General features: G+C 39.2%; 1 protein-coding gene across 1 annotated transcript; it reads left to right on the forward strand.

Annotated features, from left to right (window-relative positions):
* Positions 1-928: 928 nt before the first annotated feature.
* smc3 (structural maintenance of chromosomes 3) lies at positions 929-20408 on the forward strand. Its single transcript, XM_066692752.1, has 29 exons — positions 929-1150; positions 2088-2163; positions 2354-2392; positions 2723-2790; positions 2971-3042; positions 6159-6238; positions 6328-6406; positions 6780-6897; positions 7157-7332; positions 8334-8414; positions 8591-8755; positions 9117-9238; positions 9565-9778; positions 9904-10007; positions 10604-10703; positions 10905-11065; positions 11227-11368; positions 11494-11644; positions 13363-13515; positions 14404-14555; positions 15251-15409; positions 16219-16326; positions 16417-16525; positions 16726-16973; positions 17570-17782; positions 17925-18116; positions 18691-18868; positions 19116-19222; positions 19640-20408. Exons 1-29 carry the CDS (start codon positions 1136-1138, stop codon positions 19709-19711), a joined length of 3654 nt encoding a protein of 1217 aa, XP_066548849.1. The 5' UTR covers positions 929-1135; the 3' UTR covers positions 19712-20408.
* Positions 20409-21814: the final 1406 nt, after the last annotated feature.

Consider the following 21814-nt stretch of genomic DNA (forward strand, 5'->3'; position numbering starts at 1 on the left):
TATGTATAGTTGTATAATTAGCTTTAAACATAGTACATAATAATTTACCATTTAGAGGAACTCCTTTATAAAATATAGTTGTATACAACTTCTTATAAATAAAATGCATGCTAGCTTTTATATCCATGTACTATTTTATGACTTAAGCACCCTAAACAATATACAAATAACTTTTCACACCACCAGAACAATATTTGGTGCAGGTTCGGTAATTTATTAAAACATATGCACTTATACTTTATTATAAACATTGAACTAAAGGTAATGCAAGGGAATTACAAATAAAAGTTTGAAATGAAAACGTGTTCATCTAATCTAGGCGATCTGGGGTCGTTTGTATGGGCGGGAACCAACTTTGATTCCTAAAACTATTATTACAGACATTGTTAATGATACAGCTGTAATGAATCACAAATACAATGCTCAGTCATAATCAATTTTTTAAACACAACGCACAATGCGTTTTTTAATGTATAAATCGTGAACCTTTCGGACTTTCAAAACACTTCCCTGTGGCAGACTTGAGTCGCGTTCTTGTAGCCTAGATTCCTTCTGCGCAGAGCTACAGAATCCCACCGATCCCATTGGTGGAGCCGCGCAGATCCGCGCAGAACTGCGGATATCTGCTCTACACGAACGCGACTCTTTTCGGCCGTACGCTTTGGCGCCGAACCTTTCACCTCTCCTGGTAGATACCACCCTACACGTACAGGGGTAGGCACCAATATATGTACAGTGGTGATTGTGTTTCTTTAATGTTCATGAACGCAAATCCAAACACTATCAACTAAAATACGTAGAAAGACTCAAATTATAACATTTGTCACACGAAATGTCCACGATTTACTCTTCAACACATATACATGTTTCCATCGTCTACCCCTATTTTGCGCATTTTCATCAGCCTGAGTTAGCCCCCCCCCTCCTCCTGTCGCCATTTTGGTGCCTGTTGTTTCTTGTTTTTGCGTGCGGGGAGAATCGCATTTTCCGACAATTTATTCTAAATGATTTAATTGCAAACATATATTGATTATTTTGGTAATCTCTCGCTCCTTCCCTTCCGCGGAGGGAGAGGAAGTTTCTCGCCGTTTTGTAGATTTTTTTTTCTGAGGCAACTCCACCTGGAAGCCCAGACATGTACATTAAACAGGTAAGTTACAGTAGAGATACGCTTTCTTGGTTTGTTCACGGAGAAAGGATAATTCTGTTTAATTACTGTTCAGTTTAGGCACTTTAGGTGTCTATTATTTTAATTATCTCAGTGAAATAAATTGGATAAGACGAGTATTAACAATGTACGGCAATCAATGACGGCGTTGACAATTGTAACTGTTTACAATGTTTAGTGTGTTACAGTAAACAGGACCCGGGGAGTTCAGCCGACGTGGGGGGCGGGCGGTTGTGTCAAGTAATTAACTTTTGTTTGCAATAACGAGGAATGTTGTAATTTTAATTAAAACATCCCCAAGCAATTAATTTTGCTCGAGCATCCGTTTTTTTCTGGAAATCGGCAGGTTCTTAGTTGAGAGAGAACAGTGAGAGATGTAGGCCTCGGATTGGATGTGTTATTTAAAGAATACATCGTAAATGCAATGAACTGTGCAGCGACACGTGATGTCAACATGTCCCCTTTTGGGTGTCTTTATATGTAACACGAAATTGTATATTATTGTTGGTAGATTGATCATGTGATCCGGAAGGAGAAACAAAGTTAAGAGTGACAGGTCAATGGCTCACCATGCGCACCTTGTACAGGCGCTGACTGTGGCCAGGCAATGCGTGGTAGCATAGGGACAGGATCCCAGTTTATGGTCAAAGTAATTGGCAACATTCATTAACTAAATTGGGACCAGTGATTCAATTGTGGCATTGGGATGTGTAGGATGTGTTTTATGGATACTGATTATCTAATTAATAAAATACAAACTACATTTCTTCATCTACAAGTCAGAAAAGCATGGTAGTGTCGAATATCTGAATCTGTGGTACTTTTTGTATTTGTGTTTATTTGCTTGCACAATAAGATACAATGTGTGTAAATCTTTGGGATGTAGAAGGAATCTATTCTTTCTCTTTTTCTCTTCTAGGTCATTATCCAGGGTTTCCGAAGTTACAGGGATCAAACTGTCGTAGATCCGTTTAGCCCAAAGCACAATGTTATCGGTGAGTCCATGGATATTTTCATTATATTTAAATGTTTATGCCAAAGCAGCAGTTAAGCTGACTTGGTTCATAATCTAACATCCCAAAGTGTTGTGTATCAAACATTCCCAATCCTTGTAAACATCATAACTACAATTTCCTGATTTACAGTACTCTCTCTCCCCCTTTTCTTTCTTTCTATTCGTTTCAGTTGGACGAAATGGATCTGGAAAAAGTAACTTTTTCTATGGTAAGCCATTCATTTGACTTGGTCTTTGCAGAATCACATTATGTGAGACGTTTAGTAAGACTCACATAAACACTCACATTTAGTCTTCACGTCTCCAAATGTTGTTCAGGCTGGAACATCATGCATAACTTTTGAAACCCAACATATCAATTTAAATAAATCTGCTCCTGCTTATCACATAATGCTGCTTTTGTTTCTGCTTAAACAACATTACTTTTCTCTTTCACTGAAGATGTTGTGGAATGTGTTGTAAACAATGTGTTAGTGGGTGAAGGGCAACCTTGTGTCTTTCTTGATCAAGTTAATATAAAGTTGTTTGTCTTCCTGCAGCCATCCAGTTTGTGCTCAGTGATGAATTCAGTCACCTTCGTCCAGAGCAGAGGCTGGCGTTGCTGCATGTAAGTTCAGTAATTCTCTTTCAAGGCTAGAGATGCAAAGTTTCAGTTCCATGGGCAAGAGGGTGAGGTAGTAGAATACACAAATACAATGCAGTGTGATTTGATTTGTATCTTTTTAAAAAAAAAAAATTAAACATTTTATATTGAACTGGTATATGCAATTTCTCCTTTAATTTGCAGGAAGGAACCGGTCCTCGTGTTATCTCGGCTTTTGTGGAGATTATATTTGACAATTCTGACAACAGATTACCAGTAAGTATGTTTGATTCCATTAAAACAATTCGATTTTTAAATCATGTCCTTATACTAAACCACTGTATTGATTTGGAATTGATACTCCAGACTAAGGCTGTCACGATACTAGAATTTTGAACATCAATACGATACCAGTTCAATTTCACGATACTCGATACCAAATCGATACCACACACACACACACACAAATTCTGCACACACAACATACATTAGCATTCCTTTCATAAAGATACAGTCTTCACTCCAGATCAAATGGGCTGTTAACACAAGTATCATAGTATTAATAACTTTTTTCCAGAATTCAGTAACCATTCAAACATTTTCTTCAGAACAATAGAGTGCAGGTAGCTAATAACACTATATTTTGGTTATTTCTTTGGCCAACATAATATAGAGCATTCTGTGACTGGTTTAATCTGGCTTGTTGTAGTAACAGTCAATAGGCACATTCTGTTTTCTGTTTTAATGCATTATTATTGTTTAGATTTATAATATATTGAAAATGTATTCCATATGGAAATTTAATGTATGAATTTAATGATATACAGAACATGCATGTAACACACACCAGTCATTATACAGACCAAAAACATAATACAATAAATAACAGGCAAATACAAAATAGCTGAAACATGTAAATGTCTACATATACACTCACCTAAAGGATTATTAGGAACACCTGTTCAATTTCTCATTAATGCAATTATCTAACCAACCAATCACATGGCAGTTGCTTCAATGCATTTAGGGGTGTGGTCCTGGTCAAGACAATCTCCTGAACTCCAAACTGAATGTCTGAATGGGAAAGAAAGGTGATTTAAGCAATTTTGAGCGTGGCATGGTTGTTGGTGCCAGACGGGCCGGTCTGAGTATTTCACAATCTGCTCAGTTACTGGGATTTTCACGCACAACCATTTCTAGGGTTTACAAAGAATGGTGTGAAAAGGGAAAAACATCCAGTATGCGGCAGTCCTGTGGGGGCGAAAATGCCTTGTTGATGCTAGAGGTCAGAGGAGAATGGGCCGACTGATTCAAGCTGATAGAAGAGCAACTTTGACTGAAATAACCACTCGTTACAACCGAGGTATGCAGCAAAGCATTTGTGAAGCCACAACACGTACAACCTTGAGGCGGATGGGCTACAACAGCAGAAGACCCCACCGGGTACCACTCATCTCCACTACAAATAGGAAAAAGAGGCTACAATTTGCACAAGCTCACCAAAATTGCACAGTTGAAGACTGGAAAAATGTTGCCTGGTCTGATGAGTCTCGATTTCTGTTGATACATTCAGATGGTAGAGTCAGAATTTGGCGTAAACAGAATGAGAACATGGATCCATCATGCCTTGTTACCACTGTGCAGGCTGGTGGTGGTGGTGTAATGGTGTGGGGGATGTTTTCTTGGCACACTTTAGGCCCCTTAGTGCCAATTGGGCATCGTTTAAATGCCACGGCCTACCTGAGCATTGTTTCTGACCATGTCCATCCCTTTATGACCACCATGTACCCATCCTCTGATGGCTACTTCCAGCAGGATAATGCACCATGTCGCAAAGGTCGAATCATTTCAAATTGGTTTCTTGAACATGACAATGAGTTCACTGTACTTAACTGGCCCCCACAGTCACCAGATCTCAACCCAATAGAGCATCTTTGGGATGTGGTGGAACGGGAGCTTCGTGCCCTGGATGTGCATCCCACAAATCTCCATCAACTGCAAGATACTATCCTATCAATATGGGCCAACATTTCTAAAGAATGCTTTCAGCACCTTGTTGAATCAATGCCATGTAGAATTAAGGCAGTTCTGATGGCGAAAGGGGGTCAAACACAGTATTAGTATGGTGTTCCTAATAATCCTTTAGGTGAGTGTATATTCATATATTATTATCATTATTTATGTTATTAGCATATGACACAAAATACACAATTGAAGAATCACACCTAATCTAGCTCTCATTTGCCTGTCTTCTCATCAGCTCAGCAAGTTTGTAACTTTCCTTTGGAATTCACTCTTGGTCTCTGGGTCAATGCATTGATCAGTCACTGTCTGATCATGTGCTATTTTTTTGTATCAGGTGCAAGGCTGGCGATAGGCTGGCTGCTGTTAGCATTTATTAGACAGCTGTTGGCACTACAATTCAGTATCTACAGGACTGAAGATACCCCTCACCCAGCTCTGCACATGGAATAAAGACACTGCCAGGTTGCTAAATGCAACACAAACAGACCTGTCAATGTTTCACGTTGTTAAAATGCAGTTTCTGGTAAATGCACTGTAGTGTTGAAAAGCGCGTTCCTTCATTGATGTATGTAGCTGTATACAGAGACAGTCAAACCCATTTCAGAGTGCTTTCACATTGCTTAAGATGCTATACTTATTTTTATAATTGGTTGTTTATGTTTATTAATTGTAAGTTTGCTGAACTATGTGCATACCGATTTCTACACCAGTTTACACAGTTTGTGTAAAATGTATTATTAGTTTTTTTTCATGTTAATGCAGTGTATATGCACTCATTTTGAAAAAAATACTTAGTTTCAATGTGAATGCAGTGTTGCTGCCATGAAAATGTTGTGTAATGTTCATATGTAAAAATCTTAAGTTTAATCCAGCTGTTTATTTTTCGTTTTCATCACACAGCTGTTTTAAAAAGGCGCATTTTGCGGATGCGGTGGTTGTATTTCATCTGAGATCTCGGTGGTTCTAGTGTTAAGAGCTCACCGAATGTAATCAGTCCAATCAATACCAAATTGAACAAAAATACTTCAGAAAAGTGGTGCAGTGTCTCGTCGAATTGTGATAATCCAGGCTTTCCTTTCGTTTGTCTACTGGAAATCTGTGAAACGACAGGGCTTTATAGCTGTCATAAAGGGAATCACTCACACGGCTAGGAACACAAGTGATACACGTTTGTTTATCGCACATATGGAACTGATGCTTTCAGAGCCTCGTTTTCACTGGGACCAGGAATAAGGTTAATTGGTTACAACATCAGCTGTCTCTTTGTTTCCACAGAGGTATATGGTGTCACTGTGTGGACAAAAAGGCTTTTTTTTTGTTAAGTGAATGCATAGTTCAGAACCGTTTCTAAATGTCTTTCTGTACAGATTGACAAAGAAGAAGTCTCCCTCCGCCGTGTCATTGGAGCGAAAAAAGATCAGTACTTCTTAGATAAAAAGATGGTGACGTAAGTAAATTTACTGATATTAGTCAGCCTCTATTTTAAATAGTTATAAAGGCCTGTGAGATTTTAACACAGAAACTGTATCCTTTCAGGAAGAACGATGTGATGAACCTTTTGGAGAGCGCTGGTTTTTCACGCAGTAATCCTTACTACATTGTCAAGCAAGGAAAGGTAAGATTCATCACCATCACTTGCATGTTACAAATCGGATATGGACTGTTCTGTCATCTTTAATGTTGGATGAATATTTGAAATTCACAGTCATCAAGCTTTATAAAAGAAGGCATCATTATTAATTCTACTATATCAAGAGATACTTGGGCAGGTTAATGTACTGTATGGCCATCTTTATGGTTTTTAGAATTGAATTATTGATGCATTTGTCTATCCCCTCTTTAAAAAAAAAAAGTCATTGAAATTACGATGAATTGCAAATGCATTATTAGCAATACAGGACGCTTTGATGAGCACAGGGCATTTCTGCTTTGTTCTAATAATGTGCCATGTCAATTGAACTTTGTCTGTGTTCTGCTCAATCTTTTAGATCAATCAGATGGCCACGGCTCCAGACTCCCAGCGGCTGAAACTGCTGAGGGAGGTGGCAGGGACAAGAGTGTACGATGAACGCAAGGAAGAGAGTATATCTCTCATGAAGGAAACTGGTATGATAATTTAAATTATGTAATCTTGTATATTGTTCACAGTTCGGCCCTTGAGTTGACTTAGAGCCCAAAAAGACCCAATGAATTTCCAGGAACCTAATTTAGAATACAATTACCTTGTTAGGGCTTTAATCATTTTTAATCTCCTTTAACCTTGAATTGGTTTTAAGTTTGATTTTTCAATACACCACACATCGTACATCTCATTTTGTGGAAACTCATGCTTTTAGAATTAACCAGCACGCTTGTGTTTCCTTAGAGGGGAAAAGGGAGAAGATCAATGAACTGCTGAAGTATATCGAGGAGAGACTGCACACTCTGGAGGATGAAAAGGAGGAGTTGGCTCAGTACCAGAAATGGGATAAAATGAGACGGGCCCTGGAGTACACAATCTATAACCAGGAGCTCAATGAGACCCGTGCCAAACTTGATGAGGTATGCTCTTATTGAAAACCCAACATATTATGGTCCTCAATTTAGTATAAATAAGTGGAAAATCAGGAAAGTGAAAAGTGGAGGCAAGGCAGCTCACATTACAACTGGTGAGCTCATAAAACAAAGTCAAAAGCCCCGGTAAAATAATTTGCGTGCATCAATTGAGTGAGGTTGTCTGTTCAACAATTGATGGTTACACTCATTTTATTTTGTATTTGGCATTAATGCTGTAAGTTTAGATTGAATATTACATGTAGGTCTTAAATTCTCATCTAGATCAAACATTTGCTCCCTTTTGACTTGCTTAAACCCTGTTTATGATTGAACTTATTATTATTAATTATAACTGTTAAATGCACATTATTCTTTGAAAAGGAGCATTTGATAGTTTTAAGTTATTGTAAAGAAACTGCAACTAGATTTTTGCTTTATAGATAGATTTTGGTTGATGTCTGGTTTGTGTTGTATTAAAACTATACTACTATTGATGTATTACTGTTACGATCTTATGCTCGCTATACTGTTTTGGGGCTTTGTAATTTGTAATCCATTTTAAACTGGCACTTGGAATTGTAGTTTTGATAGATGGATTGCATTTTATTCAAGTACGTTTGGTAGTTTGGGTGATGATATTTGACATTGTTCACGGTTTATTTTGTATCACTGTAGTGAAAGATACACCCATGAAATAGCAAAAGGTCCCTCAGGGGCCTTGCCTCTGGACCCTCAGACCCCAGCCTATATGTGAGCGCTCCATTTCTACATTTCAGATATTTTTCTGTTATTCCACCTTCATCTGTTGTTTCATAACATGTTTGCCTATGTTACAGTTGGTTGATGTGAGCAGTTTTCAAGAAACAATTTCCACAATACTTGGATTTGTTCTCTTCTAGAAAGGCTTAGTGTTTTTCTAATACTAAATATACCTTTAAGCTTTTCTACATTTCTGTAGAAGGTGTGCAACAAAATTTGTGTTATAATGGGTGACTGTTTTGTTTCAGCTGTCTTCTAAACGAGAGACGTGTGGGGACAAATCAAGACAACTGCGTGATGCTCAGCAGGATGCGCGAGACAAAGTGGAGGTAAAGTGTAACTTTATTTTTAAGTTATGTCACTACTAAAGATATCTGCAATTGTCATAGAAGAGGTCACCTTTCACAAGGCTGAGGAAAAGGCTATATATAGTTTACTCTATTATGTTGCTACTGAATTATTTTATTCACATATATCATGTTTTTCACCCTTTCCTGTTAACAAGGAAACTGAACGTGTTGTTCGAGAACTGAAGGCCAAAATCTCAGCCATGAAAGAGGAAAAGGAGCAGCTGAGTTCTGAAAGACAGGAGCAAATCAAACAAAGGACCAAACTGGAGCTGAAGGCAAAGGACTTGCAAGATGAATTGGCTGGGAACAGTGAGCAAAGGGTATGAAATGTGCATTGTAGAACATTGAGGCTGTACATGTTAAGGTATTGGAGGGGGGGGGACCAAACATACATGTGCCTTAATTTGATATTTTTTAGGGATATGTGGGGCTCACTAGTTTGTTTAAACTAGATGTCTCCAAAATTTAGGGGATAAAAGACATGGTTGAAAGCCTCTTAGATAGAGGTGAGTTTTTCATAGCTAATGCCTAATTTTGAAGGTTTATGAATAATTGTACACTGTACAGATCCAAACTACTAATGTGTTAAACAAAGTAAGTGCTTATGTTCTGAAACTGTCTCTCTCTTATGTACTGTGTCTCAAGATTTTGTGACATACCTTATTCTTCTTTTGCCCCCAGAAACGCTTGCTTAAGGAAAGGCAGAAGCTGCTTGAAAAAATTGAAGAGAAGCAGAAGGAGCTTCAGGAGACTGAGCCCAAATTCAACACTGTGAAAGAGAAAGAGGAAAAAGGAATCGCAAGGTTTGTACTCTTGATCCATCTTTGCAGAAGGATAGGACTTGCATATGCAAATAGGTTGTTCTTAAAACAAAGCGTTTAATTGCTGAACCTTCTACAAACTGACAATCACTGATCAATTTGTCCCCTGGAGAACATAAATGAGGAGTAAATTATATTTATGATTCCATGGTGTCCCATTTCAGAAGTTTTTGCAGTGGCAGACACATTTAATAGATATTTCATTTTTCATTATAGTACAGGTGTCAGGCAGGTATTAACCACGTAAGGAGGCTTCTCTTGCCATGTTTCTCTGAATCTGTCCTCAATGTGTTTTCCTATCCCTGTAGACTGGCCCAGGCTACGCAGGAGAGGACAGATTTGTATGCCAAACAGGGCCGTGGCAGCCAGTTCACTTCCAAGGAGGAAAGAGACAAATGGATTAAGAAGGAGCTGAAGTCCCTCGATCAGGCCATCAATGACAAGAAGCGTCAGATCGCAGCCATCCACAAGGATCTCGAAGACACGGAGGCCAACAAAGAGAGAAACCTGGAACAGTACAGTGTAGGTTCACCTTTTCATAACAGAACAGATTGGAGATCGGTTGGTGTATCTCCCTTTTAATGTAAACTCCATGTTTCTTTGAAAATAAAGTGCAAGAAACATTTTGCCTTTTTATATTCTACTAGAAATTGGATCAAGATCTGAATGAAGTGAAGACCCGTGTAGAAGAGCTGGACAAGAAATACTACGAAGTGAAGAACAAGAAAGATGAGCTGCAGAGCGAGAGAAAGTAAGTCTGTCGCAAATCTTCTTTCAATGCTCTCCTTCCTTGAATGCGCAGAATGGCCGAAAAAAGTTGTGGTTTGTTCTAGCATATTTTCAGATACCCTAAATAAACTACATACATTTCTTCTTGGCAATATGAAGTTCACATCACAGGTTTATTTTATGATCTGCACAGCCTTTAGTGGGAAGAAAGCTCAAGCACAATCTCCCATCAGGCTTTGTGTTCTTTTTCTCTGCAGCTATTGTGCTACAGCTACATTTAAAATGTGATGCCCTGTGGGAGTTAAATTTTTATATTATTGTTCTCGGAGGGCTGAATTAGCAATGTTTGCTTATTTTATAAATCCAAGAGGTCTCGTGGGGGTGTTTCACTTTGAAATAAATTACCTTACCTAACTTTGAATGATACAAAATAAGCAATGCATACCACAGATGGAAAAAGCCTGGTGATCTACGGGTAGCGCTTCCTTGCCGAAGTTTGAATTCGTGCAGTGCTGACCTTTGCGTGGTGTTTAGGATGGCAGGGAGGGATTTGCATGAATAATAGTAACGGCATGACTAATGTTTTCTCTCTTTTCTTTGTCTGGTTTACTTGCAAAGTTACCTGTGGCGAGAGGAAAACGCAGAGCAGCAGGCTCTGGCTGCAAAACGGGAGGATCTCGAGAAGAAACAGCAGCTTCTACGAGCAGCGACCGGAAAGGTCAGGAGGGTCACCCCCAAACTACCTTCACGGCCTTGGTCCCTAAGAATTATATTTGTACCAAATCAGATTTTGGAGATTTAAGAAGTACAGACTGAGATTGTCTTGAAATAGTAACCTTGAAATAGTATTGATCTATGTAACCTAAAATTGTAAGGTACTAGAAGGGTTGAATTCACAATTTGCTCTGGTCCTTCACAGGCTATTCTGAACGGGATAGACAGTATCAACAAAGTGTTGGAGCATTTCCGTAGAAAAGGCATCAACCAGCATGTCATCAATGGCTACCACGGCATAGTGATGAATAACTTTGAGTGTGAGCCTGCCTTCTACACCTGCGTAGAGGTCACCGCAGGAACCAGGTGAGTCACACAGGGCCTGTTTCTGTTGTACCTGCACAGCTGCGGACAGTGGCGGCTCAAGTGTCACTGCTTTGCATTTTCGGATAGATAAAGAAAGGTTAGCCTGTTTTATTTAAAAAGCAGTATTTTATGTTTTTCTTTCATTTTGTTTTTCTTCATAGGTTGTTTTATCACATTGTTGAGACAGATGAAGTCAGCACTAAAATCTTGATGGAGTTCAATAAAATGAACCTGCCTGGGGAAGTGACCTTCCTTCCTCTCAGTAAACTGGACGTTAGAGATACAGCGTATCCTGAGACCAATGTAAGTTTTACAATTTCGAATTTCAAATGTATGCGATTCTTGCAGTATTACTATATGTTCTTGTAGATATTTGATTTAACTGTGGTACTTGTATTAAAGTTAATGATGATCATAATATTTTTCAGGATGCTATTCCAATGATCAGCAAGTTAAGATACAACCCCAAATTTGACAAGGCTTTCAAACACGTATTTGGAAAAACACTAATTTGTCGCAGCATGGAGGTCTCCACTCAGTTGGCCAGAGCTTTCACAATGGATTGCATTACCTTGGAGGGTAAGTGTTCACATTGATGTGAACAATACTTTTTCTCTAAATAAGGCAAAAAATATATATATTCTACAAGTAAAATAGGTTCTTATCGATCGTTCCTGTCAAAGTGGGAGAGGTGGAAGGAAAAGAAAGATGACATGTTAAAACGCAGTGTTGTCTGTAGGATGTAGAGATTAGTCACAAAGGATAATTCCTGAGTGTCCGATCAAGCGGTGCTTGGATGAATGATAAGAATTGGCCACAGGATTCATTTTTGACTCAGAGTAAACAGCGCTGAAGCATTGATCAGTCACCTGGTGTTTCTGCAGTTTGCTGTGTGGGACTGGAATAAAAGGGCACAGATGCTAAGATGCAAAAGCATCACTCAGGTTTATTTGTCAAGATTTGGCACCGGATAAATACAGTAGAGAGAAATTAAGGTCTTCAGTATGAACATCACCTTTCCTATTGCTAAGACACTTTTGCCAAAACAGTAGTAGTGTGTGGCACATTTACATTCCTCCATGTCGATAAACGCTTGTACCTTTATTAATAGAGTTATTAATAGAATTGTTTTCAGATATATTTTCTGCCCCCGTTTGGTTTGTTGTTTAAACCAGAAACATCAGGGACAATTCCTTGCACTTAAGAAATACAAATACAATTCACAGGATTGGAATTCAGAATTAGGGGTCTGTGTATGGAGAACATTGGGTTAACTTGCCCTACTTCTGCTAACCTGCCAAGAGAGAAAATCAAAAAGCATATCAGCAGTTGCAAAAACATTTATTTGCCATGGAATATGAATACATTTCTTCAGAATAAAAGTGAATCCCCTTGGGGAAAGGGCAGAGAAAGCTAATGCCCTCATATTCAGAGATTAAAGTATCACCATATCAAACAGAGGATGGAATGTCATCTACACCACATTTCAGAATCTAATATCTGTTTTTTTTTTTAAATTTAATTATAACCCCCATTTTTCAACATATTAAATCCTAATCATCAGAGGGCTCATTTGATGTGAGGAGCAGGAATTTTCTTTGTCTGCGGGCGGTAATGAAAAGTGACTCAGTATTGAAGAGGATTGATTCTGCTAGTTTTCAATAAGGGGCAATGTCATGTGTCCCTTTAATAGCATTTTCATAACACATATCCTTTGAAATGCAGTTCTTTAAAGGTTCAGCTGATGAGATGAGTCTCCCATTTGTTATGCTTTGTCCCAATGTGTCCGTGGGTTTGTTTGAGTGTTTCAATTCTGTGGATTTGAAGCTGACACACACTGCTCTCAATTCATGGTCCTTTGGAGTAAATAGTTATTTCTTATTCCCAGCTCGGGCGTAAGGAATTCAAGCCCTCAGTCCTGAACCATCTAGGAATTTGCGAGGACTGTTTAGCACATTTAGATTAGCACTTGTATCCAATGAGAACATCACTATAGTTTCCTGTGCGGCAACAGTGTTTTTCTTATGTCGTTTTTATCTCCACTTCCATGTTTGGTTTTACACTGGAAATAAATGTGTGCAATAATAATGAAAGTCCAGTCCTATAATACTGAAATTCAGGTTGATTTAGAAATACATTCAAATAAATTAAACCAATATGGATGGTAATTATGAATCCTTACAGTATAGTTACAGTGAAGCCATAATGCTGTGTTTCTTCAAAGTCTAATAAGCTTAGAAACTTCAGCAAGCCATACAGAAATATCATGCAGGGTTCCCTCATTATCTGTCCTGCAGGTGACCAGGTGAGCCACCGGGGAGCACTGACGGGGGGTTATTACGATGCTAGGAAGTCCAGGCTGGAGCTGCAGAAGGATGTGAGGAAGGCTGAAGAGGAGCTAACTGAGCTGGAAGCCAAGCTGAATGAAAACCTGCGAAGAAACATTGAAAATATCCTTTACTGGCTATCTGTGGTTTACAAGTGCTTTTGAATCGGATTTTAAACAATGTTTATTTCATTCTCATATGTAGGTTATGATCTTCTCTATATATATTTTTTATGACATAAAAAAAATAAAAAATGGGATTGATAACCTGTTATGAGGTGAGAAGAGCTGCCTATTTAGATTGTCTGCCTATTGTTCAAGTACTTGTTTCCTAGGGGAAACGGCAGCGTACATTTTAAAGTGAATTTTGATTAATTTTTGAATATGAAGGTAGTAGTTTACATTAGTCATATTGTTGAGTGGGAGTTTTACAAAGACCTCTGCATTTAGGTCCTCAGTTATATTTATACAATTTGCAGATTAAAGGGTTTTAGCAGTAATTATTGACCACTGTGAGTCATCTTTCATTAGCATGTGACTAAGTGAAGACCCATCTTTCTGAAGGTGCCGTAGCCTCAATCCCTCAGTTGGGAGCCGCCAGCTGTGCAGGTGAAGCAGTGGGCTGATGACACAAAGTGCTTTGCTGGGTGACAGCAGTGAAGGATTTGTGTTGGCTCAGAGGGTTGTTTCGGTACCTAGAATTACTGAAGAAATTAAGCAGTTCTTTTGAATTGTAGGACATCAACATGTTTTACTTTCATTGATCATTTCATGGCATCTGTTTGTTGTTGTGGTATCTGTATTTTGTCTTTTTCCAAGTTACATTTTGCCTTTGGAAGTGCTTAATATTTGGTGGCCAGCATAATAAGTCTATAATAAGTCTTGATTTAAAAAAGTACATGTCATTGTGGGCAGAGAACTGACCCCCTGTACCCCCTGTACTCTGTGCTCTTAAGTTATTGGCTCAGTCTGTGCCATAAGTCGTCGGCTGTTTTTCCTTAGCGTTCAGTACGGATCAATAATGAGATCGACCAGCTGATGAATCAGATGCAGCAGATTGAGACACAGCAAAGGAAGTTCAAGGCCTCCCGGGACAGCATCCTGTCCGAGATGAAAATGCTGAAGGAGAAAAGGCAACAGTCAGAGAAGACATTCATGCCCAAGGTAAGCTTCCGAACCTGTGGAAGATCAGTGCTTGCATTCCACTGACCAGCCACAGAGGCAAGTGGATGAGGAGACGGATTTTGAACAAGGACGTGTCTTTAGCACATATATATTAGAAGTGCGTTTCTTTGTCACATGGGGTTTACCATACGGCCCTAATCGGCATTCTATACGGGTTTGATCCAGAATTTTAAGGAGATTTTTTCCAATTCTAGGAAATGAGAGGATTGAAATATTTTTTATAAATAATCTTTTAATCCTTCCTGTGTGTGTGTGCATGTCTCTAAATTTTACAGTATTTTTCCTGGTGCAAATATTCACACTTAAAGGGGAAATGCTCATAATTAGCTTCGTTTATAAAAAATGGACTGTCTGTACAAATTACATATGTACATTTTAATCCCAATTGACAATGGTAATATTAAGTGGGAGCCAATTAAGATGAGAATAATAAGGATGTTTAAATGATGTTTAAAATATCTTGCATCATAATCTCCAAAGCAAGGCTATTGCTACTGCTTATTTCTGTTTTTTTTCTTGACACGTTATAATAAATCCTCTAATGAGGCAGGTGCTTTGTACACAAGGGGGTGTCAGTATCTCTTCCATAATTACCCGACTGCACATTAATGAGGAAATGCTGCGGTTTTCTTTAATTTGAGCTGGAGACTAATTGAAAGTGAAATGTCTGTCAGCAACGCAGCTTGCAGAGCCTGGAGGCCAGCCTGCATGCTATGGAGTCAACCCGAGAGTCCCTGAAGGCAGAGCTGGGCACCGACCTGCTGTCTCAACTCAGCCTGGAGGACCAGAGGAGAGTCGATGACCTCAACGATGAGATCCGCCAGCTTCAGCAGGTAAGAGGGAGCAGAATAAACTAGTATTTGCTTACAGCTCCCTGAGACCCAGTATCTTTTGACCTGGCAAGTGTACTCTTCCTCATTGTTTAAATGCAGATGAAAGGGAGTCTTTTGCAATTTTAATAGACTGGGTGGGCGGGAGGCTTTGAAAGAAATCTCATAATTACAAACGCTGCCTATTGTGAGAAGACCCGATGAATAGGACTCATTTCATTCACGATTTCATTTATGTTCTGAACCACTGCTTTTTGCCTCTTTTTGGTTAAAATATATTAACTGTATGAATTATTTTATCTGAAAGCATAATAGGATACAAAAGGTTTTTCATGGCCCTTTTGAAAATAAGTGTTACATAAAAGCAATTCTTAAGGTTCTGTATCACATGTTTCACTTGTGTAGCTCATTACCTTTTATGGGGAAAAATGTATTCTTACATAAGGCTAAGTGTTATTCTAAAAGAACTAGCAGGGAATTCCAAAAGGGCATACACGTTTCCATGTCATTGCTGAAAAGAAAAATGTGCCAAACTTGTTACCCACATTCTGAGAATATAAGGGCAAAGACAAACTATTAAAGGGTTATTACAGGTATAAGTATAAACAACTTATCTAGTATTGGGAAAAGAACAAGAATTTGGAAAAACGAAGGTGATATAAAGCCAACTTTTGAGATTCAGCATTTAAAAGACAACAACCTCTGGGCATTACCTATTGGTATTAGCATCTAGTTTTCATACATCATATAAATCCCCCCCTACGGATTGTAATGTGAAAGAATAACATGTTTTTAATCATTTTCTGTTTTAGGACAACAGACAATTGCTAAATGAAAGAATTAAACTAGAAGGCATTATGACCAGAGTGGAAACCTATCTCAATGAAAACCTGCGGAAACGCCTGGATCAAGTTGAACAGGTAAAGTATATCATGTGAAATGCCAAAGTCCCCATTTGCAATAGTTGCCATTTTCTAGACACTTACTAATGCACCTTTCATTTTATATAGGAGCTTAATGAGTTAAGGGAGACCGAGGGTGGGACGGTACTTACAGCAACAACGTCAGAATTGGAAGGTATCAACAAGCGAATCAAAGACACCATGGCGCGTTCAGAAGGTACGTTGGAGATCCCAGCACTGACACTGATTAAATTAGCCTACATGTATGCCTAAGGAATGCCTGCATTGTGGAAGCCATTTTCTTTTCACATGGTGCTCATAGTACCTAAGTAAAAGTATCTATTTTGCAATAGAACATTTTACCAATGCCTCATTTAATAATAAAAAAACATAAATATGGTGCTTGCTTCCTTCCAGACCTGGATGGACTTATTGACAAGACTGAAATCGAAATCAAGGACCATCAGAAGAGCATGGAGCGCTGGAAGAATATCGAAAAGGAGCAGAATGATGCCATTAACCACGACACCAAGGAGCTGGAGAAGATGACGAACAGACAGGGCATGCTGCTGAAGAAGAAGGAGGAGTGCATGAAGAAGATCAGGGAGCTGGGGTCCCTGCCCCAAGAGGCCTTTGAGAAGTACCAGACTCTTACACTCAAGCAGGTACTGCGTGGTTTCCCACTCTCAGCCCCACAGCTTAGAAACTCGAGCCACTCAACCGGAAGGCTTGTGCAACCAGCCTACAACCAGCTGACTTTTTGGTTTATTGAAATGCCAAGGGTTGAGTGGGTTCTTGGCAGAGGCTATGTTGTGCTTCTGTAGACCCTGCCTTTGCATGATCTTGGGCCTTTGTGTTCAAATGTGTCATCTCTACAAACAAGACAAGTAGCAGACTAGTGGATGATGATTAGTCTCTTAGCAGATGCTTTTATCCAGAGTGACTTATAGGAACTAAGGGTGAAGTGAGCCATCAGCTACAGCTGCTGCTGAGTCACTCAGAATAGGACCTTGGCTTTGTGTCTCATCTAAAGGATGCACATTGGCAGTGATTTAATGAGTTATCTTTTTATACTGCACATCATTCCAATATTTCTCTCTGACCGGAATATACGAAAGTGATGCTTGATATATAAATATAACTGACGCATTTTCTTGTAGATAGGTGGTGGGAATGTAATTATTTAATCCATAATATTTGCTAAATGATGTGATTTTTGTTGGTACGTGTCAATGTTCTCTCTTCATCCTCTTCCTTTCAGCTCTTCCGTAAACTGGAGCAGTGCAACACTGAGCTTAAGAAGTACAGTCACGTCAACAAGAAGGCTCTGGACCAGTTTGTGAACTTCTCTGAACAGAAAGAGAAGCTTATCAAGAGACAGGAGGAGTTGGATCGAGGCTACAAGTCCATCATGGAGCTGATGAATGTGCTTGAGCTCCGGAAATACGAAGCCATACAGCTGACTTTCAAACAGGTATAAAAAAAGTAACAAGGAACTGTTTCAAGCTCGTCACAATATGTGGGATATATTTAGAATGCCACTTCGTGAAGTCAGCTGCTAGTTCATTGATGAAGTCTGGAGACTGTAAGATATGACTGTGATTGTTGCCCTTCAGGTGTCGAAGAATTTCAGCGAGGTGTTCCAGAAACTGGTCCCAGGAGGGAAAGCCACGCTGGTGATGAAGAAAGGAGATGCCGAGGGAGGGCAGTCTCAGGATGAGGGGGAGGGCGGGGCCGACAGCGAGAGGGGCTCGGGGTCTCAGAGCAGTGTGCCCTCAGTGGACCAGTTCACTGGAGTGGGAATCAGGGTAAATTCCATTTTTCCTTTTAAAGTGTTTTGAAGTAAAATTGTTGTGTATGTGTGTATGTTTTTGTTTTTCACACCTGACTAACAACTTGCGTGGTATGAATGCTGGGTTAGTGATTCAGACCCCATTGATGCAGATCCCAGGGTTGTAAGATGGCAGTCTCAGCAGGACCACTGCAGGGAGTCATACACTCACCTGTGGGCTGCTGACACGTCTTGGCTTTCACTTGCAAATGGAGTGACGCCAGGATTCTCCTGAAGGACTCAATAATACTTATGGAGGATGACTACAGTTCATTGCTGAAAGTGTTTCATGCTGGAAATTTTGAAACTCCTATTCTTCCATATATCAGAAGCACAGTAACCTAAAATATTAAAGATATTTAAGTAGGTATATCCAGGTATATCTACAGATTTTTATTAGTTCGTTTATTTATGATTATTTTATTGAGTAGCGGTTTAGTTTGTAGTTTATACTCTCTCTCTTTCTCTCTTCTTAAACAGCTTTTAAAGTGGCATCGTTACATGATCAGTAACAGTGTTCTGAGCTGAACATTTTGTTTGTTTGTATGCAGGTGTCCTTCACGGGGAAGCAGGGGGAAATGAGGGAGATGCAGCAGCTGTCAGGAGGGCAGAAATCCCTAGTGGCTCTGGCTCTCATCTTTGCTATTCAGAAATGTGACCCAGCTCCCTTCTACCTGTTTGATGAAATTGACCAGGCTCTGGATGCCCAGCACAGAAAAGCTGTATCTGGTAAGAAAGCACAAATTTCTATATCTTGTATATAAAACCTGGAATTAAAACATGAGATGGATAGACTTAAAAAGTATGCATGCATATAAGCTAGTTAAGGCCTAGTTAATCCAGTTTGGATTTTAATTTAAATATGAACTTATTACAGTAGTTGAAACCAAAACGAGACGACTAGTTTTGATAAAGACGATTAAAGATGTTTCTCAGACCCAGCTGATCACTTATTTGCACGGTTTCTTTGTTGTAGACATGATTGTGGAGTTGGCAGGGCACGCCCAGTTCATCACGACAACCTTCAGACCTGAACTCCTGGAGTCCGCCGATAAATTCTATGGAGTCAAATTCAGAAACAAGGTGATTGTTTGAATTGAACCTTAACCTTTGTATTTTAATACGTTTTTCTTGTAGAAGATTATTCCAGTTTGTATTTCAGAATCATGTTTCCTTCTAGTCTTCACTATATAACTGGCTTGTTCATTGATGTTGCTGTGCTGCTTCATAATTGGGGCATTATTTGACAAATTTACAAAACATGGGTTGTCAGCAGCTGCATTCAAATGATACATCAGGGAGTGGAGTTAATGCTCTGCTCTGGTTCAGAGGTTTCGCCCTTTATTTCCAGAGTTTATTGTCAATTCAACATTGAGGCAAAGAAGGGGGTACAAATAATTGGGAGATTTCTGTGTTTGTTTAAAAAAAAAAAAAAAAAAAAACATTTCTAAAAGTAGGTGACTGACTTGTTTTTCTTTTTTGCGGTGGGGGTGTGTGTAGGTGAGTCACATTGATGTGATCTCAGCAGAGCAGGCCAAGGACTTTGTGGAGGATGACACGACACATGGATAAGAAGTAGCCATGAACCTCAGACCTTCAACACATGCTGCCCATGCCTTCCTGAGCTGTCCATACTGTAGTTCTACTAGAAGACACCTTGCACGCATTGCTTGACATGTTATAGCCGCGCAGTTCTTACCTTTCTGTTTTCAAATATTGTTTTTGGGGAAAGAACTGCTGTGAGGAAATTGTATTTTAAGTCATCAAGGATGTCAGGTTTTAGCGGTTTATGGATAGTTTTTTTTTTTTTTTTTTTTGTACGCAACTTAATAGATTTAAACTGATCCAGTGACCGAGATCAGGGTAAGCATATTATTTTGGGGTAAAAAAAAAAAAAGGAATAACATTGTATTTGAAATATTACGGAGAGAAGCATTTAACCGTTCATGGTTTTGTTTGGCATTTCACCTTTCCCCCCCAAGTGCAGTTCCTGTAAATTTTTGATATTAAACCTCTTTTTTTGTACTTGCAGTGATCATACAGAAACCCTTTGTTTTTGTAGTTTCCACATTGCTGTTTTTAAGTTCTTTTGGAAATGTATCCTCTTTTTTTGTTTGTTTGTGCTATTTTCCTTTCCTATTTTAATCAATTCAAATAAAATCTAAACGATTTTAGTGCAGAAAGTTTGTTTATGCTGTCGTCTAACTTATGGTTTCCCCTGTTACACTAGGCAAAAAATAATAAACCATATAAAAACCTTTTGAAAAAAATATTTTTGTGCTTGAGTCCCTATAATACTGTGTACACTCACCTAAAGGATTATTAGGAACACCATACTAATACTGTGTTTGACCCCCTTTCGCCATCAGAACTGCCTTAATTCTACGTGGCATTGATTCAACAAGGTGCTGAAAGCATTCTTTAGAAATGTTATGTCATAAAGGGATGGACATGGTCAGAAACAATGCTCAGGTAGGCCGTGGCATTTAAACGATGCCCAATTGGCACTAAGGGGCCTAAAGTGTGCCAAGAAAACATCCCCCACACCATTACACCACCACCACCAGCCTGCACAGTGGTAACAAGGCATGATGGATCCATGTTCTCATTCTGTTTACGCCAAATTCTGACTCTACCATCTGAATGTCTCAACAGAAATCGAGACTCATCAGACCAGGCAACATTTTTCCAGTCTTCAACTGTCCAATTTTGGTGAGCTTGTGCAAATTGTAGCCTCTTTTTCCTATTTGTAGTGGAGATGAGTGGTACCCAGTGGGGTCCTCTGCTGTTGTAGCCCATCCGCCTCAAGGTTGTACGTGTTGTGGCTTCACAAATGCTTTGCTGCCTACCTCGGTTGTAACGAGTGGTTCTTTCAGTCAAAGTTGCTCTTCTATCAGCTTGAATCAGTCGGCCCATTCTCCTCTGACCTCTAGCATCAACAAGGCATTTTCGCCCACAGGACTGCCGCATACTGGATGTTTTTCCCTTTTCACACCATTCTTTGTAAACCCTAGAAATGGTTGTGCGTGAAAATCCCAGTAACTGAGCAGATTGTGAAATACTCAGACCGGCCCGTCTGGCACCAACAACCATGCCACGCTCAAAATTGCTTAAATCACCTTTCTTTCCCATTCAGACATTCAGTTTGGAGTTCAGGAGATTGTCTTGACCAGGACCACACCCCTAAATGCATTGAAGCAACTGCCATGTGATTGGTTGGTTAGATAATTGCATTAATGAGAAATTGAACAGGTGTTCCTAATAATCCTTTAGGTGAGTGTATATTGCTGTGTGTCATTTACAGTTAGGTACATAAATATTTAATTTTGGACAGTGACACAATTGTCATCATTTTGGCTCTGTACGCCACCACAATGGATTTGAAAGGAAACAATCAAGATGTGCTTTAAGTGTTCAAAAGTATTTGTCTCTGAAGTATTTGGACAATTTAGTGCCTAACTAATATAATCATGAATTCAATTGTGAGTTTCAATACTTGGTTGCAAATCCTTTACAGTCAATGACTGCCTGAAGTCTGGAACCCATAGACATCACCAGATGCTGGGTTTCTTCCCTGGTGATGCTCTGCCAGGCCTGCACTGCAGCTGTCTTTAGTTCCTGCTTGTTCTTGGGGCGTTCTTAGGTTGGCTTATATATTGAATAGGCACGATTTTA

Source organism: Amia ocellicauda, chromosome 20 (assembly GCF_036373705.1).
Source record: "Amia ocellicauda isolate fAmiCal2 chromosome 20, fAmiCal2.hap1, whole genome shotgun sequence".
Lineage (NCBI taxonomy): Eukaryota > Metazoa > Chordata > Actinopteri > Amiiformes > Amiidae > Amia > Amia ocellicauda.

Excerpts from the sequence above, each read along its gene's own strand:
- smc3 (XM_066692752.1), top strand. Across the intron at positions 8,415-8,590 it reads ATGCGCGAGACAAAGTGGAG|GAAACTGAACGTGTTGTTCG; the intron begins GTAAAGTGTAAC and ends CCTGTTAACAAG. Across the intron at positions 11,066-11,226 it reads GAGGTCACCGCAGGAACCAG|GTTGTTTTATCACATTGTTG; the intron begins GTGAGTCACACA and ends TTTTCTTCATAG.